This window comes from Nycticebus coucang, chromosome 4 (genome assembly GCF_027406575.1).
Source record: "Nycticebus coucang isolate mNycCou1 chromosome 4, mNycCou1.pri, whole genome shotgun sequence".
In the NCBI taxonomy this organism is placed as follows: domain Eukaryota; kingdom Metazoa; phylum Chordata; class Mammalia; order Primates; family Lorisidae; genus Nycticebus; species Nycticebus coucang.
In genome coordinates, this window is record NC_069783.1 from 124,946,937 (window position 1) to 124,974,753 (window position 27,817).

The 27,817-nt window shown below is 42.2% G+C and overlaps 3 protein-coding genes across 5 annotated transcripts in view; 1 reads left to right on the top strand and 2 right to left on the bottom strand.

The window, feature by feature from the left end:
* Positions 1–11,266: 11,266 nt before the first annotated feature.
* Positions 11,267–11,673, bottom strand: LOC128584834 (cytochrome c, somatic-like). The gene has a single exon (XM_053590056.1). The coding sequence runs from the start codon at positions 11,658–11,660 to the stop codon at positions 11,343–11,345; it is 318 nt and encodes a 105-aa protein (XP_053446031.1). The 5' UTR covers positions 11,661–11,673; the 3' UTR covers positions 11,267–11,342.
* A 1,430-nt stretch (positions 11,674–13,103) lies between these two features.
* On the top strand, positions 13,104–19,816 carry C4H12orf76 (chromosome 4 C12orf76 homolog). Its single transcript, XM_053590058.1, has 2 exons — positions 13,104–13,284; positions 17,699–19,816. Exons 1-2 carry the CDS (start codon positions 13,152–13,154, stop codon positions 17,782–17,784), a joined length of 219 nt encoding a protein of 72 aa, XP_053446033.1. The 5' UTR covers positions 13,104–13,151; the 3' UTR covers positions 17,785–19,816.
* A 574-nt stretch (positions 19,817–20,390) lies between these two features.
* Positions 20,391–27,817, bottom strand: part of ANKRD13A (ankyrin repeat domain 13A) — a 41,253-nt gene continuing 33,826 nt past the window's right edge. For all 3 annotated transcript variants that reach the window (XM_053590048.1, XM_053590047.1, XM_053590046.1), the window contains 3 exons: positions 26,802–26,962; positions 24,516–24,583; positions 20,391–23,748 (listed from right to left, as the gene is read on the bottom strand). In XM_053590048.1, coding sequence (XP_053446023.1) covers positions 23,553–23,748; positions 24,516–24,583; positions 26,802–26,962 — 425 coding nt within the window. In that variant the 3' untranslated portion in view covers positions 20,391–23,552. The remainder of the gene's footprint in view (positions 23,749–24,515; positions 24,584–26,801; positions 26,963–27,817) is intronic.

Here is a 27,817-nt window from a genome sequence, read left to right on the forward strand (position 1 = left end):
TTCAACAACTAGCTAATATCCAAATAGTACCTTGAGACACTGTTTACTATTAAATATGAACCAAACTTGAGTTGCAAATGCATTTACTTCTGTGGTTGTAGCCCTGTTGATTGACTTAGTAAATTTTAGTAACATTTTCCATGTTAAAACAAAGCACATAGCTTAGCATTTTAATAAATTTTTCTACATACGAGGTATTGAATTAACTTCAATCATTATTCTAGAATCCACTCGATGACTGGATTTCCCCGGTACCTTCGGTTGAGTTGCAGGCACCCCGGGTTGTGGCAGGATGCCCAGTTTTCTGCTTTGCTGCTGCAGGCAGGCTGTATAGCTTAAATGAGGAACAACTTCTCTCTCTGTATCCTTCTGGTGAGATCCTGGAAAATGTTTTACAATAGAAAGAGCTGCTGACTTCTTGCTGTCACAAGACCATACGAAACTCCAGCTCCAGCTCACCCGCCGGCGCCTGTGATCCGCGCCCGGCGCGCTGGGAGAGGACACCGAGGAGTCACGAGCCGCAGAGCCGCAAGCCGAGCCGGGGAGGGCGGCAGCGCTGCTGCTCGCGCTGCTCCTGGGAGATAGAAGTAAGAAGGCTAGCTCCTATATAGCCAAGTTACAGGAGCACGCTATCTCAAAAACAAAGGTGCTACCCTGGAGGTCTGGTATAGGAACGAGTCATCCTTGCCACGTTCTGTTAGAGTGTATCGGGATGGAGTGGGGGACAGCCAGCTGCAAGCACTGCTTGACCCTGAGATACCACAGATGTTGGCCTGCCTGAAAAAGATCTCCTCTCGTGAAAAGCAGTTTCAGACTAACTTTCATTATGGTGAAGAAACAAATCAACACCACATTTTTTGTTGACTCTGGAAGAGGTCTTAAAAATCCATTTCAGGAACAATTATTGATGTCAAGGTGACCAGGAAGTAATGGTGTAATTTTTTTATTGTGAGTCAGTCTGCAAGTAGGGACTGTCACCTCCACACACTATAATGTCATCTACGATGAGGCTGGACTGAGTCCAGATGAAGTACAGCATTTAATTTATAGTCTGTGCCACATGTAACTGGATAGATCGTAATTTGAGCCAGTCAGTCTTATAAAGAATGAAAACATCCAGGAAAATGTCATCAAGAAAATAACTGAGGCTTGGGGCCTATAGCTCAGCTACTAGGGAGCCAGTCACATATACTGGAGCTGGTGGGTTCAAATCCAGCCCTGGCCTGACAAACAGCAATGGCAACTACAATGCCGGTAGTCCCAGCTACTTGGGAGGTTGAGGCAAGAGAATCACTAAGTCCAAGAGTTTGAGGTTGCTGTGAGCTGTGACACTACAGCACTCTACCAAGGGCAACATGGTGAGACTCTGTCTTTAAAAAAAAAAGGGAAGAAAGAAAGAAAATAACTGACTGAGCTGTACAGCCAGCAGTGAAAATACAGGATATGGGTTCCTCGTTTAAGAAAAGCTAAGTTGACATGTTCTTTTCTGAAGTTGGAATTTGGTTTATGACAGTATGTTTCCAAGGTCTAAAAAAACCAAAAGCATTTGGAAGGAACAAACTGAAAGTAAAACTTCCTGAATGTTTCCTGTTGATATGTACAAATACACATATCATACACTCCTAACAGCGGTAAGTTTAAAATGATTTAATTGAATAAAGGTATTCAAGTTAAAAAAAAGACCATAAGAAAATTAGTAATAATTTATTCACAGTTCAAACTTTTGATGCCCTATTCACCATCTTCCCAGAAGAGCCACCTGAATCAGAGTTAGTCATGAGGAAGAGCTTGCAGTGTTGCCTGCATGTAAAATATCTAACAGGGTAATTGCATGGGCAAATAACTCTATTAAGATGAGGTCATTGGCCTGGTGCAGTAGCTGATGCCTGTAATACTAGCATTTTGAGAAGCCAAAGCAGGACGATCATTTGAAGCCAGGAGTTCATTAGACAACTACCAAAGCAAGAGTGAGACCGTCTCTACAAAAAAAATAGAAAAATCTGACTGGTACAATGGCCACCTACAATCCTAGGTGGACCGAGGCAGGAGGAGGATCGCTTGAGCCCAAGAGCTTGCTGTTGTTGCAGTGAGCTGTGATGATGCCACTACACTTTATATAACATAGCCTGGGTGACAGAATGAGACCCTGCCTTAAAAAAAAGGTCACACAGAAAGGCAGCAGAGCACAGTAACAGGAAAGCAAGGGGCTTGATGACCTGGGTTCTGATCCCACACGAACCTAGGAGAGGTAATACACTTTGTCCTCAGTTCTCTGTAGTGCCACATTATAATGATAATAGGACAGAGTTAGTATTGGGTTATGAAGCTAAAACTGAGTGAATACACGTAAAGGCTTAAGGAAATACAGTGATGGAGTCATTGTAAGTGCTTTATAAGTGTTTAATTTTTCAGTGTCTGGAAGAGTAGGCAGACACCATAGGACAGGGGAGGATGGATGTTTACTTTTCATCCTTTACATGGGTATGATGCCTTGGATAATATCTGGAATTATCTCCTTTTATCCCCATATCAGCCCTGTGGGGTGGGCAGAGAATTAAAAGAGTCATTTAAAGATGTTAAGTGATTCTTTTAGATCCTTTGCTTACTGGAATTGTGATTCTGGACTCTTTGTCAAATCTGACTGTCCCAAGATTTCTCTGGGGAGTTGCCTTTTTATTGGTCCCTGAGCTGAGGTCATGACCCAGCCTCCTGCCCTTAAGTTTCAACCCCTGACCAAAATATGACAGTTGCCATCAAACAAAGCCCCTCTGAAGGACAAAAGGAAATCCAAACATCCTCTCCCAACATTTTCTTACTGTCAGCTGTCTCTCGGTGAGCCTTCCTGATGACTGACCATTTGATCACCCCAAGTGCCCAGTGGTCTGCTTGGGTCCCAAGCTGGCTCAGAATTCACAACATTCCAAACCAACTGCCACATGACAGTCGTGCCAAGCATTAACTTCCCTTCAACTGACAAAGCCTGCATGAGCAGTTAGCAGGAATTAACTGTGAATGTGGTCATCTGGGCTGATGCTTCAGTGGTTTAATGAATTAAATCTGTGAGGAGACCCACCCACCCATCCACTGGCACATTGACTATTGATCTGAACAATAGACCTAAGGCCTGGATGAGAACAGGCAGCGGCTGCACCAATGCATAGTGTGCACCTCCCTGCTCATGCCTTTTCTCACCAAAGCTCAGTCTTTACTGTGAAAGCTCCTCATTCCTCCCTCAACCCAGCAGGGTCAGGGTGCAGAATCCCATCTTCTCTGAAAGAGACCTGTTCATTGTCACAGACTGGAGACCCTCACCTGAGGTTTCTCCCTAAGGATAACTCAGACCTCCTTCCCTCAGTCACCTAATGTCTATTCCACTAATTGATGGTACTGTCCCTTCCAGGCAGCACTCCAACAACCAATGATCCTGTCTTCTTCAACTCCATGGAAGCCCCACCATGAAATCCTAGTTTCTTTCCTTTCTGAAAAATCTTTGAATATAGATTGCCAATGATTAACATCATATTTTGGCATCAACATTCTGTAGGGTTTGACCTACAATTTCCTTTTCCTCTAATGTCTTTTGCTGGGTTTGGTATCAAGGTTCTCCTGAGCCAATGAAAGCTTCCCTCTGTATATATAACTCTCTGAAAATCTGTGTACAAAATTGGCATTCTTTCTATCTTAAATATTTCATAGAATTTAGAGGCAGATACAGAGCTGAAAACTCATTGGCTTTGTGAAAAAATATTCTTGGCATTTCTTGTGTTTAATTTGATAGTTGCTTTACATGCCTATACAATGCACAGATATCAAGTGTGTACACCTCAGTGACATCAACATAAACATCCAAAGCAATATATAGAGTATTTGAAACAGCCTGGCAACATCATTTTGGCTACTTCCGATCAGTAACCCACAATAGATACCTACCATTCTGACCATAATCACAACGTTTTAGATTTCCCTGCTTTTTAAACATCATATAAATGGAAGCATACGGTGTGAACTGTTTCGTGTCTGGCTGTATAGCATGTATTATGTCTGAATATTGTTTGAACTCACCTACGTTGCTGTGTGAAGCAAAAGTTTGTTGTGAATTGTTGTATTAGTATGTATGACTTTGAAGCATGACACAATAAGTTTATTCCATCTATGTTTTATTACATACACTCTGTTGTTTCCTGTGATATTTACTCAGAATGATGCTGTTGTGAAGATTCTGTTCAAGCTTTTCATGAACATTAGCAACCCTATCTCATTCATGGCTCTTGGATGTAGGTGGCAGGAGAGGGATTGCCGGGTCCTGTCCTCTAGTGAAGAAAGGCAACCTGGCATCTGAGCCAAAGGTCCCAGTGAGGCTAAGAGGCAGAACACCATAACCATACCTCTAACCCATGAACCTCCCTCTTACTAGACATCCAGGCCAGTCAAACTGGCTCTATTTCTTTGTCTTTGAACTCCCGAATTAGTGGACTCCTAGAGGAGTTACGTCAAGCCCAGCACCACAGATAAAGCAGAAAAGGCATCTTGGATCCTTGTCATCTAGGTATAGGCACAAATGCACATCCTTACTGCAAAACTTACAGTCTTGATGGAGTGTAAGCATACAGCTAACACAACAGTGAATTTCAGAGCTGGTAAACATCTACATGATGTTAACCCTCATACCATCCCTACAAGTCAGGATCTGTCATCACATCCATTTCATAGAAAAAGAAACTGAGGCCCAGACAAGTTAAATCACATAATCAGAAAGTAGCAAATTCAGAATTTAAACCCAAGACTTTTGGTTCTAGATTCCTTGCTTGTAACTATCTCAGTTCACTTTTGCTTAGAGCAGTTCAGGGTAGAGAAAGAGGAAAATAAACATAATTTCTCCACAAGGAAAGTTACAAGCATGTGGTGATGAAAATGATGAGGTCATGGTGCCCTTCCAGGCACGGACTGAAAAACTGTGGTTTTAAGACACATTGTCCAGGGTGTGATGCAATTGCTTGTCAACTGCTGTGGTGTGGCAAATGTCTTATTTAACTCCTTCAAATCTGTAATGAGATGTAGCCTTCAGTCCCCAGTTCAGTGGAAGAGTCAGTAATGTCATGGTCTTGAGGCAAAGACAGGTAAGTCCCTAAATTATTCCTTAAGGAAATATTAAACACCGAGCAAAAGCAAACATCAGAGTAGATTCTTCAAATACTCTTTTCTCCTTCCCTGCCTTTCTCCATGAGCAAGAGCCACCCCACAAAACTTTCAAAACAAAAAGAATGGGACAAATGAACTTACATCTCTTTCCTGTTGATCAAAGGTAAGTGTTTAGAGACATATTCCAAATGGTTTGCTTTTTACAGGAGTTCTTGAGATTTAACACAAATTTTGAAAGTTCATCAATGAAGAAAGTGAAGTTCATTTACACAGAAAACTCTTTGACTAGGGACACAATTCTTTGCAATAGAGTTGTGACTTGGTATTGTAAAACTAACAATATATGTAACTGTAGAAATTCTTGAAGTAGGCTGGGCATGGGGGCTCAAACCTACAATCCTAGCACTTTGGGAGGCTGAGGCAGGAGGAGTGCTTGAGACTAGGAGATTGAGACCAGCTCAAGCAAGAACAAGACACTGCCTCTACAAAAAAATTAAAAAAATTAGCTGGGCATGGTGGCACATGCATATAGTCCCAGCTACTTGGGAAGCTGAAGCTGGGGGATTGCTTGAGCCCAGGAGTGTGGGGTTCGAGTGAGCTATAATGATGCCACTGCAATCTAGCCCCAGCTGACAGAGCAAGACACTGTCTAAAAGGAAAAAAAAAGTGCTCAAAGTAAATGTCCTCAAACTGACAGAGGGAAAAAGTTGCTGAGCTGATGGTTTTTAAATTAGTATACTTGCAAAAACTAAATTTTACCTTGTCTCAGGCCAGAAGAGCAGAAACACAGTTCTGTTTGAGAAAAATGAAGAAGACAACTTCGATTACCAATAAAGGTAGAAAATAGTACAGGAGAGGCTAGCTGATTCTCTGCTCTAAATGTATCTGAAAATATACATTTAGAAGCTGTATTTTAAATATAGAATGTTTTTGGAAGCCAGTCTCCTGTCGTCATTTGAGGCTTTTCTTCTTCTGGGTCTTTAAAAAATGTTTAAATGTAATCACAAAACCCCAGGTAAGAATAATTGTCAAATAGGACACATATGGAATTCCTGTTTTATTTTAAAGTAGTTGTATAAGAAATACCCAAATGCAGTGTGGTAAATTAATGACAGTTTTGTCCTACTCCAGCTGAAGGAACAGAACAACAATGGAGACAGCCATTCCCTTTGCTAAAATAGTTGGGGTATTTGTTCAACTAAAGTTTCTACAGGTCTACCATGTCAGGATCTTTTAAGATAAAAATCACAGCTACCCAACTCAACAAGCAAGTTAAATATGAAATTGATTGGCCTAAGGGACTTCAAATTCTAGTCCAGGAGTGTGGAGTTAGCTGCTCAGTGTCACCAGACTCCATACCATTTCCATTTCTCCAATCCTCTCAGTACGTCTCTCTTCTAGGTTGGCGTTGCCATCCCAACAGATGACAACTCATACAGAAAAAAAATATATATATATACTATTGTTCTCAAGAGCGACTGGAAAAAGACTGGACATATCGGGCGGCGCCTGTGGCTCAGTCGGTAAGGTGCCGGCCCCATATACCGAGGGTGGCGGGTTCAAACCCGGCCCCGGCCAAACTGCAACCAAAAAATAGCCGGGCGTTGTGGCGGGCGCCTGTAGTCCCAGCTACTCGGGAGGCTGAGGCAAGAGAATCGCTTAAGCCCAGGAGTTGGAGGTTGCTGTGAGCTGTGTGAGGCCACGGCACTCTACGCAGGGCCATAAAGTGAGACTCTGTCTCTACAAAAAAAAAAAAAAAAAAGACTGGACATAACTCTCATTGGTCCAGCTCAAGTCACATGCTAGGTCCAGACCCAATCACTGCAGCCAGAGGGATAGAAGATGCTGATTGGCTGGGTCCAGGTCATGTGAGCATTCCTGGCGTTAAGGTGTGGGGATCCCACAGGCTGGGAAGCAGGGGTGCTTTCCTCAGGTCACCAGCTGTAACCAGAAGCGGGGGAATAGCTCCTGAGCAGCCAAAAATACCCAGCGTACACTCTTGTCATCACCATGGGAAATCCAGAGCTCTAACATTTCCATCTTCTCATGGTCACTTCTTGCCCAGAACATCCCCCATATCTTTTCCTATCACCTTTGATGGTTTCCTCAACACTCTCAAGGCTGCAGTTCTGTCTCTAGCTTGAGTCACCCCAGACACAGACACAGCCCCCCTCTTTTATTCCCCAAGGCACTCCTAATTTAAGGTAGTGCTGTGCACGATACTCCTTTACTGAAGTTTGAGGCATGAAGTGGCTTTGGAATCACAGCACAGAATAGGAAGCCACAGAAACTGAAATCCCAGATTTCACTGACTGCCCATCTTTATGAACTCTCTGATGCCATGATACTGCAGTTGAATTCCTCCCAACCAAGCCCCTTCTCCCACTTCTGGTATCAGCTTCTCATTTTGAGGTCCCTTCCACTTGTTTCTTGGGTACCAGGTAAAAGTCAGCATTATAATGATTTTATTATGCAGAGCGATTCAGTTCTTTATCTTCCACTCTATTTCAAGCTGGTTCTGGGCTTTGCCTTTACCACCAAAAAGACTGCTGAAGTATTTTCCTAAACCACAGCAACAAACCACTTCTTTCCCAAGCTAAAATTGGTGTCTCCCAATGCACATGAAAACCACAATGAGATACCACTTCATACTCATTAGGACAGCTATATTTTTTTAAATGGAAAACAAGTGTTGGAAAGAACGTGGAGAAATTGGAACACCCCCAACCCTCTGCATTGCTGGTAGAAGTGTAAAGTGATGCACTTGTTGTGAAAACAGTTTGGTGGTTTCTCAAAAGGTTAAACATAGAACTAACACATGACCCAGAAATTCTACTCCTAGGTATATATTTAAAAGGATTGAAAACGGACATTTGTATACCTATACATGTTCATAGAAACATGCAGTCACAACAGCCAAAAATTATAACAACCCAGTGTCCATCAGCAGATAAATGGATAAATGAAATATGTGTGTGCATAAAACAGAATATTCTCCATTCACAAAAAGGAATGAAAGTTCGCCATATGCAACAATATTAATGGACCTTGAAAACATTACACTTGGTGATGGATGTAAACCAAGCACAGAAGAACAAACATTACATGATTTCACCTAAATGAATGGTCAAATCCATACAGACAAAGTGGAATAGAGGTTACCAGAGGGTGGGGGTAGGAAGAAAGGGAGAAGTATTGTTTAATGAGTACAGAGTTTTTCTTGTGGATAATGAGTTTGGCATGGAGATAATGGTGCTGGTTACATAGTCTGTCAATATATTAATTATACACTTACAAATGGTTAAATTAATAAATATCATGCACCTATTTTACCACAATACTAATTAGTTAATTGTTACCCCCTCCCAGATTCTTCATTTTTGCTTTTGTTAGTGTTTCTGTACAGAAACAATAATATAAGTGTATCATTTGAAATATACAGTGACCAGGATATGCATAAATCAGTATTTATGTCTATGATCATGCAAGTATTCATTACATAAGCATTTAATGAACACCTACTGCATGCAAAGCACACACAATGCTGGAACCTAGGGGAAGAAAAGTACAAAGACAAATGAGTTTCAGATTGAGCTTTGAAAGTAAGTTTGCCAGATTTAGCAATTAAAAGTACAAGATGGCTGGGCACCTGTCGGTCAATGGTTAGAGCACCAGGGTTGGCGGGTTTGAGTCTGGTGTGGGCCTGCTAAACAAAACAAACAAACAAATAAATAAATAAAAGTACAAGATGCTGGCTTGGTGCCCCTAGCTCAGTGGTTAGGGCGCCAGCCACATACATTGGGGCTGGCTGGTTTGAACCTGGCCTGGGCCTGCTAAACAACAATGACAAGTATAACAACAACAACAAAAAATAGCTGGGCATTGTGGGGGGCGCCTGAAGTCCCAGCTACTTGGGAGGCTGAGGCAAGAGAATTGCTTAAGCCCAAGAGTTTGAGGTTGCTGTGAGCTGTGACACCACAGCACTCTACCAAGGGCGACATAGTGAGATTCTGTCTCAAAAAAAAATGTACAAGATACCAAGTGACATCTGAATTTTAAATAAACAACAAATATGATATCCCATGCAATATTTAGGATAGACTTTTACTAAATATTATTTATTGTTTATCTAAAATTCAGATTTAACTGGGCATCCTGCAACCCTGATGGAAAAAGTTTATAGTCCAATTAGGGAGATATGAGACATTCAAAAGTTACCAGAATGCAAAGTACAATGAGCCAAGCATTAAAAGGTCAAGGAGTTCAAATATTTGCCAGTAGAAAGTATTATATTTAATTCTAAATGGTCTACCATTTAAAAAATGTACAAATATATGTGAAATTTTTAAATGGAGAAAACAAGCTCGTTTTTATATCATATTTTTATTTTTTCCTCCCTCATTTTTTTTTTTTTTTGAGACAGTCTCACTCTGTCACCCTCAGTAGAGTGTCATGGTAACAGGGCAATTTCAAACTTTTGGGCTCAAGTGATCCTCTTGTCTAAGCCTCCTGAGTAGCTAGGACTACAAGCACCTGCCACAATGTTTGGCTAATTTTTTTCTATTTTTAATAGAGATTGGATCTCACTCTTACTCAGGCTGGTCTCAAACTTATGAGCTCAAACAATCCACCTGCCTCAGCCTGTCAGAGTGCTAGGATTACAGGAATGGCCTCCTCAGCCTTTTTTTTTTTTTTGAGACAGAGTCTCACTATGTCGCCCTGGGTAGAGTGCTGTGGCATCACAGCTCACAGCAACCTCTAACTCTTGGGCTTAAGCGATTCTCTTGCCTCAGCCTCCCAAGTAGCTGGGACTACAGGCACCCACCACAATGCCCAACTATTTTTTGGTTGTAGTTGTCATTGCTGTTTGGCAGGCCTGGGCTGGATTCAAATCCGCCAGCTCCAGTGTATGTGGCTGGTGCCCTAGTCGCTGAGGCTTTTTTAAACAACATGTTTCGCTGTTACTTACTTAACAGGATTTCTCCATATCCACTCAATAAATTTTGAGGATACTCTTCTTTTCCAAGCACTCTTCTGGCACCACAGACAGAGTAAACCAGACATTGCCTTGCCTTCATGTAGTTCACAGGTAAGTGGGAGAACAGACAACAATGGAAAAATGAAAGAACAAAAATACACATAGTGCTGAGAACTGTACAGAAGGGAAGACAAGGGTTGTGAAGATGAGTGGTTGCAGAGGCTGCTTTAAGACATCAAGAAAGAGCAATTCCAGACTGAGGCCTCAGTAGCGATGTGCAGAGGTCTGCCATGTACAGTTCTCAAAGAAGGGCACTGAAGGCAAAAAGAACAGCAAAAATACTGTAGCAGAAAAAGAAAGACTATCAGAGTGCCTGTAGTGTAACTACACATAACACATTCTCTTTAAAAAATGGCATCCTCCTTTTGTTTCTTTTTCTCATCTTTTTATTGAGGGTATTTTGAATGGGAAATAGTTAAATGATGGGCTGCAGAAGAAAGATTAAATGAGGTACTTCAACAATCCACAAACTATTAGACTACATGATTTGTAGGGTTCATTCCAAACCCACTTTTCTAAGACATATTAACCAGAAGAATAATATTAATAGCTAACAAATAGATCACTTACAATGTGTAATGTTGGTTACATGCATTATCTCATTCAATCCTTTAACAACTCAGAAGTCAATTCCCTTCTTTTTTTTTTTTTTCTTTTTAGTAGACCCAGGGAAATTATATTGGCGTAATAAAGATCAAAAGTACAAAGCAAACATTGCTACCTTCTCTCCAGCCCTCACCTTTAACAGACTAATGAACACCAATTAAAACACAGTGAGTCTTGCTTGGTTCTGAGACAGTGAGGGGATTTCACATAATCAGTTATATAAATCTTAATATAAAACCAATCTTCAATAGGCTTTGGGATGGCAATTTACTATCTTTGTGAAAGGTAAACATCGCTAATTAAATCTGAACATATCTTTAGAAATGGAAAACAGTGATGCATTTACTGAACTGGAATCACTATCAAAATCCAAAAAACCGATCATATTCATTTAACCACAAGCCAGTCTTAATTAAACCGGGACTTTCCAACAAAAATATTCTGTCACTCATTCATGATCTGAATTCTGGTAAATGAGACCAATCAAATATTGGTACACATAAAAAAAAAAAGCCGTGAGATATTTCTCTTTTGTAATAAATAAGGCAATGGCCGTCTATTACTCATTTGTAGCTTTTTTGAGATAAGCTATCAAGTCTGCCCTTTCTCCCTTCTTCTTAATGCCAGCGAAGATCATTTTTGTTCCAGGGATGTACTTCTTGGGATTCTCCAAATACTCCATCAGTGTATCCTCTCCCCAGGTTATGCCTTTGTTCTTACTGGCGTCTGTGTAAGAGAAGCCAGAAGGCTGACCTGTCTTCCTCCCAAAGAGACCATGGAGATTTGGCCCAGTCTTGTGCTTGCCTCCTTTTTCCACAGTATGGCACTGGGCACACTTCTGAACAAAAATCTTCTTGCCTTTCTCAATATCACCCATATTTAATTCTCTCTTTGGTTGCCAGCAGTACTGAAGTTCCGAGCTGGAAGCCGGACGTCCTGCTCTCTACCTCAATTCCCTTCTTATCATTCCTATTTTCTAGATGCAGATACTGAGGTTTAAAGAGGCGATGTAGCAGGCAGCAAAGGAGGATTGGAAGCCTTGTCTCTATGCCTTCCCACCTACCTTTACTTTTATAGACATCATGAACCCAGCAATAAAAGCATGAATTGACTGGCCCACTTGGAAAAATCTCTAAGAGAAGTTAATGAGTCAGGACCTCGTTATTGTCTAAAGAGAAGCTTTCTCCGACCTCCCTTCTCCTTCCTCCTCTAAGGCAGAGCTTCTTTTCATGCCCTATATTCCACCAGTTGCCAGGACTAGATCTCTACAGAGAAAATCCACCAGCTTTATGGAAATATGCTTCCCCAATGCCGAACCTCACCACCCTGTTGTTATTATTTTTCTTTATAGCATCTATCAGTTTTGAATTATATAATTCTCCATGTGGTCGTTTGTTAAATATTTGTCTTCCGAGCTAGACTGGAAGTTACATGAGGGAAAAGGAGTGGCATAACCATCTAGAGTTGGCAGAACATTTTCTATGTCTTTCTTTGAATCGTACATCCATCATCAGGTAGTTAATCTACAGATCAAGCCTCAACAATGAGGTGAAGCATTGTGCGAAGCGATAAAGCCTCCAGATTCCGAATTATGCTTGGATCAAATTCCAGTTCCATCGCTGTGTGTACCATTGGGCCAAACACTTAATAACTAATCTCAGTTTCCTCACTTCTTCAGCAAACATTTATGGAACATAATATGCTACTCCTCCAGTCTCAGGGACAGAGCAGTGAGCGAGAACAAAACCGCTGCCTTTGTGGACTTTACAGAGGTACTAAGAAACCGTACGTTAAACGTAAAAGGTAAATGGTGATTGCGTCTAGCAGGGGCGGAAGCAAGATAAAAGAGAGAATGAGGGCAGGGAGTGTGTACATTGAGGGAGAAGAAGGGTTGCAATTTTATAAAAGGATGTCCAGGTGAAGGCTCCCCGAGAAGCTGGCATTTGTAAAATGGGAATACAGTGTCTATTTCTCGGGCTTGTGGTGGAGATTTAATAAGAAAATGCAGGGATTTGTTTAAAAAAAAAAAATCTTCACTAGGTCCAAAATGGACTTATGTGACGTCTAGAGATGTCCTCCTTCAGCCCGAAGAATGAGGGGACGTTCGCCGTAGCAGAACGGTTGGAACGTTGCCCCGGGCGGAACGTTGATCGCAGAGGAAAGTTGGTCCGAAGGGAAACATCAGTTTCGAAGGAACATTAATGCGGAACGAACCTTGGGTAGGGGAGGAACTTCAGCCCGGGTGTACTGTTACCTTGGCAACGCCGTGCGCCCCGCGGGCGGAGGCTGCGACGGAAGGCGGGCACGTACGGCTACGAGGGAGGGGCTTGTGGCGGAAGTGGTCTCTCTGCCACAGCTAGCTGGGAAGATGATGCGTTCAGTGTTAAAGTGGCTGTACTTTGGCCTGTGCAGCCTTTTGTTGGTGCCGGCGGAGGCCCCAAGCCCCGAAGATCCGCCCGAGCGGAGCCGGCCGTACGTAGTGCTGCGCGGGCAGAACCTGGGTGAGCGACCTCTGGCAGGCGGGAGGTGGATGAGACCTACGCTGCCGCGGCTCTGTAAAGCCGGAGCCTGGCGCGCCCGGGCGGACGGGTCAGGTGGTGGGCTTTGTGAAGGCGGGGGGTCGGGGGGTGTAGGCGGAGACTCTCAGGGAGCCCCGCGACTAAGGGACAGAAGGCCTGCGCTTTACACTTTAGGCTCTCGGTTGCACATGAACAAACTGGGATCCGCAGTTTGGGTTCCCTCGTCTCTGTGGGGCATATTCTTCAGTAACAACCGTTGTTATGCATTTCTCATATAGAACGTGTTGGGCTAGGCGCTTTGTATACGCGAATTCCTTTGAGCCCTGCAGTTGCTTAGTGAGAAAGGTGCAATTTTTCAACACTATTTTCAGATAAGAAAACTGAAGCTCAGAATGGTGAAGTTATTTGCTTAAGATTACACAACTAGGGCCTGACGCGGTGGCTCACGCCTGGGGGATGGATTGTCCTGAGCTCACACATTCGAGTCCAGCCTGAGCAAGAGCGAGACCCATTCTCTAAAAAAAAGCCGGGCGTTATGGCGGGCGCCTGGAGTCCCAGCTACTTGAGAGGCTGAGGCAAAAGAATCGCTTGTGCCCAATAGTTGGTGGTTGCTGTGAGCCACGACGGCACGGCAGTCTACCGTAAGTGACAAAGTGAGACTCTGTCTCAAAAAAAAAAAAAAAAAAAAGATTACACAGCTAGGAAGGCTTACGGGCCATTACTAGAAGCTAGGTTTTATGAGGCTTGAAACAAGTTTTGAGTGAATCTCTTCAACGCACATACACATATGTGTGTGCACGTGCTTTAAAAGGAGCCCTGAGGCTTAACGCTTAACAAATTTCCGCAATAAATGTGCCTCTTGTCAAAGTCATCCTTTCCCACTTTAATTCATCCATATATCTACAGAGTGGCCTGTAATATCATTTCTGGATTATCCTGACTCTGTGCTACGTGAACTCAAATGTCGTTCTGTACCTAGCATTCTGCTAAGTAGTTTCCTCGCATTATCACATTTAATCCTTTAGAACAGTGTTTCTCAACTTGGATACTACTAACCTATTGGATAAAAGATTCTTTTTCAGGGAAATGTGAGGGGCTATCCCAAGCACTGTAAGATTTAGTGGCATCCCCAGCCTTTGCCTCTAGATTCCAGTAGCACCCCATAACTCCAAGGTAATCAAAATGCCTCTATATATTGCCAAATGTCCACTGGGGACAAAATCCCCCTGGTTGAGAACCACAGATGTAGAACAGTACTACTTAAGGCTTTCAAAACAAACAACTTAACGCTAAAAACTAGTCACATAGTTTTTTTGTTTGTTTGTTTGTTTTTTAAGACAGAGTCTTACTATGTTGCCCTGGGTAGATGCCGTGGCGTCACAGCTCACAGCAACCTTAAACTCTTGGGCTCAAGCAATTCTCTTGTCTCAGTCTCCCAAGTAGTTGGGACTATAGGTGCCCGCCACAACACCCAGCTATTTTTTTGTTGTAGTTGTCCTTGTTGTTTAGTAGGCCCAGGCCGGGTTCAAACCCGCCATCCCCAGTGTATGTGGCCTGTGCCCTTAACCACTGAGGTACGGGCGCCAAGCCGTCATTTACCACATAGTTTGAAAACACTGCCCTAAACAATCTTGTGCAGTGGACATTTTTTTTTAAACCTCTGTAGAAGAGGAAACAAACACAGAAAGGTAGAATAACTGATGAGGTCACATAGGACAGACACAGACACAGGGTCTGACCCCCAACCGTAAATTCTTCACTGCTTTGCTGTGCTGCTTGTCTTGGTGATAGTAATGGCTTTCATTTATCATGTGCTTGTTACCCTGTTGAGCACTCTCAAAGGTAACCATATTTAGGCCCCAGGGAGCCCTTGTGAGATAGGTTTCATTTGTCCCATTTTATGGATGCAGAAAATGAGACTTAATGATGAGAAGTGACTATTGGGATGGACTGAAATAGTCTTTTAAGGTTCTGTCTGGGCCTGCCATTCAGGCAACTGACACTACATGCAAAGTACAGGCAGGGGTAAGAAAGATTGAGTCAAGCCCCAGATGGATAGCGATCCAAATGGATATTGTGTACTTAATAATGCATGGTTTTAAGCTCTTTTATGTTTTGATTTTTTTTTTTTTGTAGAGACAGAGTCTCACTTTATTGCCCACAGTAGAGTGCCATGGCATCACACAGCTCACAGCAACCTCCAACTCCCGGGCTTAAGCGATTCTCATGCCTCAGCCTCCCCAGTAGCTGGGACTACAGGCGCCCACCACAACACCCAGCTATTTTTTGGTTGCAGTTCAGCCGGGGCCGAGCTTGAACCCGCCACCCTCGGTATATGGGGCCGGCGCCTTACTGACTGAGCCACAGGCGCCGCCCTCTTTTATATTTTTTTAAAGCAGATTTCCAGTCTCCTGCGTTCGTACTTTGGGAGTTTTCTTTTTTTTCAGAGCCCTTCAAAAATGCAAAATTCAAGAAAATGGCTTAAATGGAATAAGACAGCCTTAACTCCAGCTGGAGTCAGAACATTAGAAACTCTGAATTTGGGACTTTTGAAAATTAGGTCAGGTATTTCGTTAACAAGGCCAATTTTGAGCCATGACATTAAGTCATAGATTTTGTTTAACAGAGACCTTAAAATTACTTCTGGCCTTCTGGAGTTATGACACACTTGTCACCTTTTTCTTCCTTCCTCCTCCTCAGTCACCAAAAAAAGATGATCTTTTTGTATAGTCAGTTTTTAAATAATAACTGGGTTGAGTGTAGAAGGTGGGGTCACAGATACTCCAAAATTACTGATTTAAATAAAACCATGGTCAAATCTTGGTTTTTCAGAGGAACGGTAATCAAACTGGAGAAGAACCATGGTTATGCCCCAGCTGGAGCCTGGGATGGATCCACATTACTTAAAAGTACTTAAAAATGTACATTTACTTGTTAAAGATAACATCATTTTAAATGCTTCTCAAGATCTCTGAGATAGTCATAGAAACAAGATTGCACATCACTACTGCTGTTGAAGAAATCTAACAAGTTGCTGGTTATTTATGTTAGTAGTTTAAAGCTTAAGGTCCTTATCCTGTACCAACAGGGCTCAACTTCACAAATCACTTGTAGGTTTGGTTCTTACCCAAGCACCTTGAAAATTTTAGATGTAAATCAACTCCCAAGGTCCTTGTCAAGGCTCATCTAGAGACTAATTACATCTCCATTTTTTTTAATGACATTAAAGGTATGGTTGGGTTCCATGCTACCATCCGTATTCCCCTTTAATGGGATGGTTCTCCACATAGCAACCAGAGGGATCTTTTTCCCAACTAAATCAGATATGTCAGACTTCGCCTACAACACTCCAATGGCTTCTCTTTAAACTTATAATAGGATGGCGCCTGTGGTTCAGTGGGTAGAGCACCAGCCCCATATACTGAGGGTGGTTGGTTCAAACCGGCCCCGGGCCAAACTTCAACAAAAAAATAGCCAGGCTTTGTGGCGGGCACCTGTAGTGCCAGCTACTCAGGAGACTGAGGTAAGAGGATCGCCTAAGCCCAGGAGTTGGAGGTTGCTTTGAGCTGTGTGACGCCACGGCACTCTACTGCGGGTGATAAACTGAGACTCTGTCTCTACCAAAAAAATAAACTTATAATAAAATTGGCTCAGCACCTATAGCTCAGCGGTTAGGGCGCCAGCCACATACACTGGGGCTGGTGGATTCCAACCCTGCCCCAGCCTATCAAACAAGGACAACTACAACAAGAAAAAAGTAGCCAGGCATTGTGGCTACTTGGGAGACTGAGGCAAGAGAATTGCTTAAGCCCTAGAGTTTGAGGTTGCTGTGAGCCATGATACTACGGCACTCTAACACTACCGAGGGCGTAGTGAGACTCTGTCTCAAAAAAAAAAAAAATAATAATAATAAAATAAACTTACAATAAAATCCTATTTCCTTCATGGTCATGAAGGCCCTGCATAAACTGGCTCCAGCCTTCCTCTCTGGCCTCCTTCCCTGCTTGTCTCTTTTCTGTTGAGTGTGCAGGCTTGTTCTGGCCTCAAGACCCTTTGATGATCCTCATGGGCCTGTGCCCTCTCCCTGCAGAGTGTCATGTGGCTAGGTTGCTCCTCTCATAAGGACTCCTCAGATTCTTCCTCCACTGCCCTGCTTTTTGTTACTTCTCCCTCTCCTCCCTGGCACATTACTGTTTTCTTTGTGGCTATGTGAAATACTCATTTCTTTCCCCAACATATATGGAGACAACTCAAAAAAGGGACTATTCACTGCTGTTTGCCCACTACCCAACACAGTGGCTGGCAGCAAGTGGCTTTTGCTAAATCATTGTCAACAAATGGATGAATTCCAGAACCTGGAGCTGCCATTATGAGGTAACCTGTTTTCCCTTTGCAGTGTTGATGGGAACCATTTTCAGCATCCTGCTGGTGACCGTCATCCTTTTGGCATTTTGTGTCTACAAGCCCATCCGGCGTCGGTGACAGCCAAGCAAACAAGTTCTTCCACGAGTACTAGGGAACAGGATAAGTTGTGTTGCACATGGGCCAGTGGAGAAGTTGGAATCTGAACTTTCCTACTTAGAACTGACCTTTGGTCCAGACAATTGGTAAATGCTAAATTATTTAGAAAAAACATCAATTAGCAATTATTTTTTCCTAATCCTGTAATGCAAATAATAGGCCACCGAGTCTGCCTCGCAGTGTTTCTTTTTTGTTAGCTGTGCTTGTTAAAAAACCTGAAACCCAAGGTTCAGTGTAAAGATGGAGTGCTCATAAGAAAGAAAACATAACCCTGTGTTTTAAGAACCACACTGGAAAAGACTAATCATTAATTGTTGAAAATATTAACAAGAGGAAGACTTACCTTGTAGACATTCTCTATCGAGAACCACTCAGTCACAACGGGTTAAGGATCAGAAATGGTTTTCCTTTCCTCTGAGGTGGGCTATAATGCTCTGGTTGCAATATCAGCATGGGGAACTTAGACTGTCTCTCCTCACCTCTGCACACAAGTGCCCCCACTGAAATCAGGGTCCCATCAGGTTACTGCATGTACCCTTGGCCTGAAAGGCTCTGGAGATGGACTGAAAGTATTATTAGTTGGCCCATCTGAAAAAGAACTCCATCCTGCTCAGACACATTGATCTCCGCCTGTTCTGTACTTAAGACCTTCCAGCCCACAGCCTAAACTTTTGGTAGCTTTTCAGATTTGGAATCTAATAGCTCAGCAGGAGCTCCTTTCAGCCCAGGGTGAGAAGGGCTTAACCAGGAAGTGCATGTGCTCTGTGCTGGAGTGTCTGTTTACACAGATGTAATCTCAACTTGTTAAAAGCTGCTATTATTTTGCACTGTTGGTGAACTGGATTTTTTTCCCCTATTGAAATACTTTTGTACTTATAAAGTGCTTATCAATATTTATTTTAAGGTGCTTCTGGGACCTTAACTTTATGTTCCATTTAAGCACAGCACTGACTTCTTTATTTTTGTTAACCTGTACTTAATGTGAAATAACTGATGTGGAATACTGTAACTGTTTAACTGAAGAATTTGGTTTTTGTAACGAGCCATTGAAATGTTTGCTGTTCTGTGCTTTTGAGCAAAAAAATATTAAAGTAAAATTATGGTATTCTAGTAATTATTTCCCAAAGTGTTTGAAATGCATGTATGTCTGAATCTGATCTAATCTCTTAAGGAAGTGCTATGAAGTGAAATTCTAAGTTCATAATGTGAAATAACACCCTTGACTCAAGGCAAAGCCATAATCAAACTCTAACGCTAGGCCAGGCGTTAGAAGACCTAGATTCTTATCCTAGCTCCAGTTGCAAAACAGGCTTAATATCTCCAGAGCCTCGGTTTTCTTAACTGTATGCCATACACACTGTTAACTGCTGAGAAGGTGCAATGATCTGAAAACTAATACAGATGTAAATAAATGAATCAACACAGTTGGCCTGTCCCATAGAAGTTCCTGGTTATTGGCAATAGCATCTGGCGTTGACAGAATTCAGTCCCAGAAGCACATCACCATCTCATCTGGAACACCGGTTTTGATGTACTGCCACAATATTTATTGCCATTTTTAGGATTTTAAATGGAAACAGTAAAAATTTGCCAAGCCTATAATCCTTGCCATTTGCTCAGTAGTAACAGCAGCGGGCACATATTCCAGTTTTTTGAAACAATTTTGCAATTCCACACACAAATCTAAAACTCGGTCTAAATATTTATTCCAATTTTATCATCTGTTTTTTATAAGATTTCATGCTAAAGTAAGACAAATCTTTGTAGAAAGAGGCTTATTGCAGAGAGATGCCTTAAGATAAAAACATCAATTCTGGGAAAGAATTACACTGAAAATCTTATACACCAAAGACTGCTCAACTAGTACATTGAAGTGGAATTATTTTTCCTGGCCTTCATCTTTGGAGGTACAGGAGGAGGTGTTTGCCAAACCCTAAACTTCATAACCACATTGTGGCAATTTCTGTACCCAGATGAACACATCCAATTAGTTTGATAGTTTATCTGATTGATAGTTTGTATCAATCAGATAAAAATAAACTATATTAGCCAACACTAAACTTTATTTAAAGAAGTCTTCCCATGTTGCTTGTGATTTAGGGGTTCTGGGATGTTATTAGCATGTTATATTTCCAGCTAGACCATAGTCTTAAACCCATACATGGGTACCAAAAATATATATATATATACATTTTAAGGGGAAAAAAAACTATTAAATTTGTAATACTCAAGTCACGTTTGACTTCTACAATTACAAGAGGGGCTTACGTTCAGGCCAGGCCCAGTGAGCTCACGCCTGAAGCACTTTGGGAGGCCAAGATGGGAGGATTGCTTGAGCTTAGGAATTTGAGACCAGCCTGAGCAAGAGCAAGACCCTGTCTTCTACTAAAAACAGAAAAAACTAGCTGGGCGTCATGGCACATGCCTGTAGTCCCTGCTATGTGGGAGGCAAGGAAAGAGGACTGCTTGAGCCCAAGAATTTGAGGATGCTGTGAGCTATGATGATGGCACAATACTCTAAGGCAACAGAGACTCCATCCGGGGAAAAAGAAAAACATGTAATCAACTTTTGTTATCAGTATAATTTATAATTTTAATACAGCTTTTCTCTTTGTTAAGTGTATATATTTGGAGGGCACCCTCTGTATTTTTAGACAATCACCTCCACCAAGAGTCATTTGAAATTTCCATAGTTAAGTTCATCTTCCTTGATGTCATCTGTGGTCAGCGGGAAGCTGGAACCAGGACAATTCTCTTTCCTGTCATTTAGAACAGACTCTTCCACATTATACAATGTGTAACCAGCTTTTTAATAGAGCAAAGTACCTTAGAAATTTTGTTACCCTTAGTAACAAAGGGTTACTTACCTTTAACCTAGCGGTATCTAATGTGCATTAGTTTCCCAGTTAAAATTTCTGCTGATAAAGGAGCCACTTGTTCATGAACCTGAAGTAAGAAACTATCTGGTTGTAAATTAAATAATCCATTGACGTTGCACCTTTTGGCCTAAGAATACAGGCAGTCCCCAAGTTATAGACAACTGACTTACATACAACTTGCACTTAACAGAGGCTGTTACAGTAAATCCCTGAGTAACAAACATCCAACTGATGTATGACTTACACTTAATGAATGGGGCTATTATAGGTAATAGGTAAATGTACCTGTTCCAGCTTACATACAAATTCAATTTAAGAACAAACCAATAGAACCTATCTTGTTTGTAACCAGGGACTGCCTGTAACAGTTTTCTTCATGGTGTTCTCATGGCTCAAAGTACTGGTGTTTACTTTTCGACAAAAGCAAAGCAGCTCCTTCACATCTTCCTGGAAATACCAAAGCCTCATTTTTGGAACCCAAACATTTTTATTTGCCACTGCTTTTTGTTTTTAATACCAACATATTTAGGTATAGAATGAGTTTGGAAGCTCTAACTTCTAAGATCACCCTCACAAAGCACTCTGGCTTCAAAGGAGAGATATATTCACTCAAGAGATTTGGTGTTGGCTTGGCTTCCCTTTCCCAACAAGTACCAGTCTGCCTCCAGGAAAACCACGGAGAAGTCTCAGAGCAGACCCAACACTGGCTTGTTTTTAGTTTCCATTTGTAATGAGTAACACGGGGCTGTGGGCTCTGTAACTTCAGCCCAAGAAGGCTGAAGGCAGCATGCTACTTTTGTAATCCCATACAACAGCATTGTGACGTGTTTTAATGTTCTCCTGACAGACAACAGGAGTGTGGGTGCACCCAGCGACTAGAAAAAAACATGAAAAGACTCAAAGACTGGAATATTATATGAGCACCCTAAGGAAGCAGTCTTTATTTGCATTTTAAGAGTGAACAGGTATTTGAAAAATGCTGCAACAGGTTGATATGATGCTCAGTCCCTTTTTATATGACTCCTTGGGGAGAAAAATCAGACCTTGGGGAGCAGAGCAATGGAATGCAAACATAGAAGTTACCTATGATTCACCATAGTGAGTAAACAACGTGGCCTAACTGCAGCCATTCCCAAGAATTGTGTCTTCACACCAAATGTTTACTTCATGTAAACAAGTAAACAAAAATGCCAAGCTGCATATTTGAAACAAACGTGAAGTTGCCTATACTGGCCTTGTATTACAGAAGGAATTTTGGTCAGACCATGACAAAAAAGGCAGACAGTTACATGGAATTAAAAGCACAATTCTTTTGTGTCCAGGAACATCTCGCCGTCAACACTAAATGTATGACATGTTAACTGGAACAGTACTTTATATTTCTCTAACTATCCTAAAAGAAGCGCAACAGAGGAAATAGATGCAAAACAGAGGAGGATATTGTTTATCAGGTTATTTCAGTGCAGTCTATGGGAATGAACACACAGGCCAGCGCGAGTGGTGCCCTCAGCTGTATTCCACAGAGTTCTGTGTGTTGTGTGATGGTTATTTACAAGAGGGTTTGACAAAATAGTTAACTACTAAAGGTATCCAAAAAAGGCCTGAGAAAATCTGGTTAAAATGTATAACCTTGTATTGCTACTGATGGGAGTAGTTGTTTTTATATCTTTTAAAAATAATAAAAATTCTGTTAAAAAATATATTTATCCAGAAAGATGTTGAACTCTAAAAAGCAGTGTGGAATCATTTTCCCTTTAGAATGAAGAGCCAGTGAACTCTGTTTTAAGCTCCTTTTCTAATTTCAAATCCAGCTTTCCTCAAGTAAAACTAGGGCATGCAATGGAGTTTTCCTAGGTTTTTACGTGGAAATCCTTCACTAGGGCAGGTGTAGAACAGGTTTGGTGTAGGCTGTTCTAGTACTTTGGCTAGCTTGCTCACTTCAAGAACAAGCCTCAGGTTCCTCTAGCTCAGCAGTTCTCATGACCCACAGGAACTGTATTAAAGGGCCATGGCATTAGGAAGGTTGAGAACCACTGCTCTAGCTGCTCCTTCAGGGACAGGATTAGCTGCCTTTGATTTAGCCAGAAGGATCCTGCTCTCAAAGGAATTGCCTTTATAAATTCAAATCAGATCCCTCAGTAAGTGGACTGAGGCGGTTTGAAACAATTAGTAATTTTTAAGGCTAAGGCAACAGCTACGGTCATTTGTATATCTTAATTTGATGTAAATAGTTAATAATCTAAAATAGATACTGTACATATCTCCTCTTTAACTTCAGCTGGGGATGGATGGAAGGAATGGAATAATATGGAGATGGAGGAGGGAATAATGATAATGTCCTAAAACCCTGTATAAAGGTAAAAATAAAGAGTAGATCAACACAGATTACCCATTTCTTTGGTGAACAGTAAAGAAATGCCTCAAACTCTCATAAACCACACTCTACAAAGGCTGCTGCTGCCGCTTCTCTCATATATAAAAGCACCCTGACTCTGCAATAACTTGTTTTGTTATCACTCCTTAATAAAAATTTATCTACAAGCCTGCAGGGATTGGGTTTTTTTCTAAAGCTGGTAGTAAAAACGTGACCTGCAAGCCAATACAGCTAATGGAAGTGACAGTGTTCTCTTCCCCATGGTCTAAAGATAGGGCCTGCCATTCCCAGCCCCTCCACCCTGGGGAGCGTCCTGGGTGAGCCTAGGAATCCCTGGTTCTGCACTTGGGTAAAGAAAGGGCAGCTGCCATCTGCTGCACACACATGAGGTGCAGGCCCTTAGCCCTGGGGCCCCAGTTGCCAACATCCATGACAGCCCAGAGCCTCTGCTTTGTGCAGCCCATGGGCAGAAAGGTCTACTTGTCAGTGAGTGACAGCTGTAAGACTTGCTGGAGCTCAGCCTCTTCCTCCTGGAGTCGGAGCTCCCGTTCCTCCAGCTCTTTGGCAGAGAGCTCCATGGCTAGCTGCAAGTCACTATCAAAACTGCTTATATCAGTTGGGGCACCAGAACATGGGCCTTCAGTGCTGGTGAGGAGGCTCTCCTGGATGGCCCTAGGTTGGAAAATGGGGAAAAAATAAGATAGTCATTACTATCAAGCATGGAGCAGCAGCAGCTACTTTTTCTTAACTGCGTACCAAGTGCTCACAGTGCCAGATACTTTACATGCACAAAGCCATTTAATCCTACATACCTCTGGGGTAGGTGCTGCATACAAGTGAGAAACCAAAGCTCAGGGAGGGTAAGAAACCTGGGCAAGATGACCCCACTACTAAATGACGGAGCTGAACTTTGATATGTTTAAAGGGAAAACCCAGGTTCTTCATCAACCCACTCTCACAATGCCTAAAGTACAAGAAGATGGTTTGTAAAATGAATCTTGAGTTGTCCTTCAAAAATAAAAAGATAATCTAATCATCTATGTGGCTTTTCCTCAAAATCCCCCATCTTTATAACTGTATAAACTTCCACTGAGGGCATCTATACCCTGTGGTCATCTCGTCATAGAAGAACAAATCAATCAGAAAACATTGGTGCTTTTCTGCCAATGGTGCTGACCTATGAACTAGGCAACAGTTCTATCATTCCTGGACACTGGTTATGGAAAGTTCAGAACTATTTTCATGAGTAACTGTTACAACAGGAAGCGGGGGGGGGGGGGTGAAAGTAGGGGGGAATGGCACTTTTATCTAGTCTCTCCTCTCTCCTACCAGTATACAGCACCACACAACTGCCTAGGGACCAAACATACGGCACAGTGTGTGTGCCCATGTACTGAGCACCTGTGTCAACCTCGATTTAACAAAGTCACATCAATCACCTCTCAAACTGGTCTTCATAGGCATGTGTCTGGCTGATCCCGCCATTTGAAGCTGGTCCTAGAAGTTCCTAGCAAAACAAACATGATAGACATGAATACCTCTTAGAAGAAATAGGTCTCCCACTGATGAGAAAACAAAAGCCGCAAGGGCAAACTTTAAAACATTTATATGCCAGGCTTGGTGCCTGTAGCTCAGGGGCTAGAGCGCGAGCCACATACACCAGAGCTGGAAGGTTCGAATCCAAATAACAATGATAACAACAACCAAAAAATAACCGGGCATTGTGGTAGGCACCTGTAGTCCCAGCTACTCAGGAGGCTGAGGCAAGAGAATCACCTGAGCTCAGGAGTTGGAGGTTGCTGTGAGCTGTGTGATGCCACGGCATTCTACCCAGAGTGATATAAAGTGAGACTCTGTCTCTAAAAAGAAAAAAAAAAATTTATGTGCCAGGCTCAGGGGCTAGGGCACCAACCACATACACCAAAGCTGGAGGGTTGGAATCCAGCCCAGGCCTGCCAAATAATAATGACAAGAACAACCAAAAAATAACCGGGCATTGTGGCCAGCACCTGTAGTCCCAGCTACTTGGGAGGCTGAGGCAAGAGAATCACTTAAGCCCAAGAGTTTGAGGTTGCTGTGAGCTGTGATGCCAAGACGCTCTACAGAAGGCAACACAATGGGACTCTGTCTCAAAAAAAAAAAAAAAGAAGAAGAAAAGAAAAAACATTTATGTGCCTATTATTGATAGTGTTGTGTAAAGAACCAATAGGGACTTGGGTTACCTTGCAAACACGGCCTACATGTCAGATAGTATGACATATGCCACAGCCTGACTCATAGCCACAACCTTTTCATACTTTCCACAAAATCACTCTATTAAAAACAGCTCACCTTGTGCAAAGTTTAAATGACCAAAGCACATAATTCTTTTAGGGCAAGATTAGAAGACAATCCAATATTCGTAGTCTTTGACTTTGACTACTCCCCTTAGCAAACTTACGGTCAAACAAGGTTTATGTAGATACTGAGGGGGGGAAGCTAAGGTCACTTACATTGGGAAAGGGAAAGCATACTGAGCTGACAGTGGTGTCCAGGGTGGGGTTTTCTCCCAGGAGGCCTCCCAAAGGGAATATACCTACTCCAGGGTTGGACCCTCAGCCTAGCAGCCTCAGAAAACAGAATGGGTCTGGGAACAGAATGGGTCCATGGTGGTGGCAAGGCAAAATGAAGGAGGGGCACTCAGATAACCTAAGCTCTGAGACTCAAGGACAAAACCCGAAAGCCATAGCCTGAGCCAGTGGGGAATGCTAGAGTGTGGGCACTATTCTCAAAGCTTAGCAGCCCTGTAAAAGCAGGGGTCAGGGCTGCGTCACCAAAGAATTCCCAGTGCCTGACAAAAATTAGACACTCTGCAAATGGCTGCTGAATGAATGATATAAAGAGAGAAAACCAACAAAGCAACAAACAAATAGACACACCAGAGTGTGGTGGAGGCAGATCAGTCCCCATCTTAGTAGAGCCAAGAGCCACAGGAGGGAAGGGACAGAGTTATCTTGGGGAAAGAGGACCTCAAGCCTTGGATTGTCCCAGGCAGGTAAGCCTGGAGGGAGAACAATATAAAAGTTGACTATTCTGTTGGGCGGGGTGATGTAACCTATAGTCTCAGCCACTCAGGAAGCTAAAGCAGGAGGATTACTTGAGCCTGGGAGTTCAAGATGGAAGTGAGGAGCTATGATCATACCAGTGCACTGCAGCCTGGGCAACATAGTGAGACCCCATTTAAAAAAAAAAAAAAAAGGCAACTACTTACACAGGTCTGTTCTGTCCTTAACTCTGCATTTCACTAGAGACATAGAGTTTAAGGAGATGATGCCCCCTGGGGAGGGAGTTGGGATTAACATCCACATAACTACCTTCATCTGAGGCTACCAACTATGGATAATCTTCCAGAAAAATTATGATAGTATAAATTAACATGAATTTACTGCATTAATACTAGAAAATTATAAAGCACAACTTGAGTTACGTGGGTGAATATGAATAAAAACAAAATCTATCTGAAGACATCCTGTGACTGGTGCTGACGGGGTTATGCAGATGGTCTCTTACATAACAAGATTTTGTAAAGAGACCCAAGTGCATAAAAATATAAAAATAATCTATCTGAGTAAATACTATGAGTGTGCCAAACTTGTTATTTAGAATAAGTCTTCTACTTTAGCCCCAAACAGGCCAAACTAGAAGGTGTGCCCTCCCAAGCCTTACCATGTAGTCTGACAACACACCTGGCTCCTACTGGACTCCAGCAGGCTCTGCTGGATGGCAAACTGCATTATCTCATAATCTTCATCTTGCAAATGCACATTTCTGCCATTGTCTTGAATGTGGTAAGATTCAGGAATTTCAAACACAGACTGATCGACCTCAAAGTTTGTGACATGGGAAGCTGAAACACAAAAGGCAAGCATCCAGTGTCTGAGTTATTACAATTAATTTCTACTCCAACTTTTGCAAACACTTTTTAAATTTTTTCTCTCTCTCTCTTTTTTTGAGACAGAGTCTCAAGTTGTCGCCCTGGGTAGAGTGCTATGGCATCATAGCTCACAGCAACACCTCTAACTCGGGCTCAAGTGATCCTTTTGCCTCAGTTTTTTCTATTTTTAGTAGAGATGGGGGTCTTGCTTTTTTGCTCAGGCTGGTCTCGAACTCATAAACTCAAGCAATCCACATGCCTTGGCCTCCCAGAGTGCTAGGATTACAGGCACGAGCCACTGCACCCGGCCAACACTTTTTAAATAAAAAAAAAAAAAAAAATGGGGCGGCGCCTGTGGCTCAAGGAGTAGGGCGCCTGTCCCATATGCCGGAGGTGGTGGGTTCAAACCCAGCCCCGGCCAAAAACCACAAAAAAAAAAAAAAAATGAAAGGACCAAAATGATACTAATAAAGTTTGTGATGATGTGAAAGATTATGAGAGAGAATAATAACAGAAAAAAGTACACAAGTATGGCCTTTTTTAGGCCTTGTTTTAGTGGAAAAATAATATAATCAAAGTACAGAATCTGTAAAATGAAAAGTGAAAATTTCTCTCCTTAATCCATCCTTACTGTAAGTATGTGCATTTGAACATACAGTCACACCAATGTGTGTTTTTCCTTTTGTTTGCTTATTTTCAGGAGACAGAGTCTCACTCTTTTGCTTTGGACTAGAGTACCATGGCCTCAGCCTACCTCACAGCAACCTCAAATTCCTGAGTACCTGAGAATACCACTATGCCCAACTAGTTTTTCTATTTTTAGTAGAG

Coding starts and splice junctions, on each gene's coding strand:
- LOC128584834 (XM_053590056.1), bottom strand. CDS start 11,660: ATGGGTGATATTGAGAAAGGCAAGAAGATTTTTGTTCAGAAGTGTGCC.
- C4H12orf76 (XM_053590058.1), top strand. CDS start 13,152: ATGATGCGTTCAGTGTTAAAGTGGCTGTACTTTGGCCTGTGCAGCCTT. Junction 13,285..17,698: donor GCTGCGCGGGCAGAACCTGG/GTGAGCGACCTC, acceptor TTCCCTTTGCAG/TGTTGATGGGAACCATTTTC.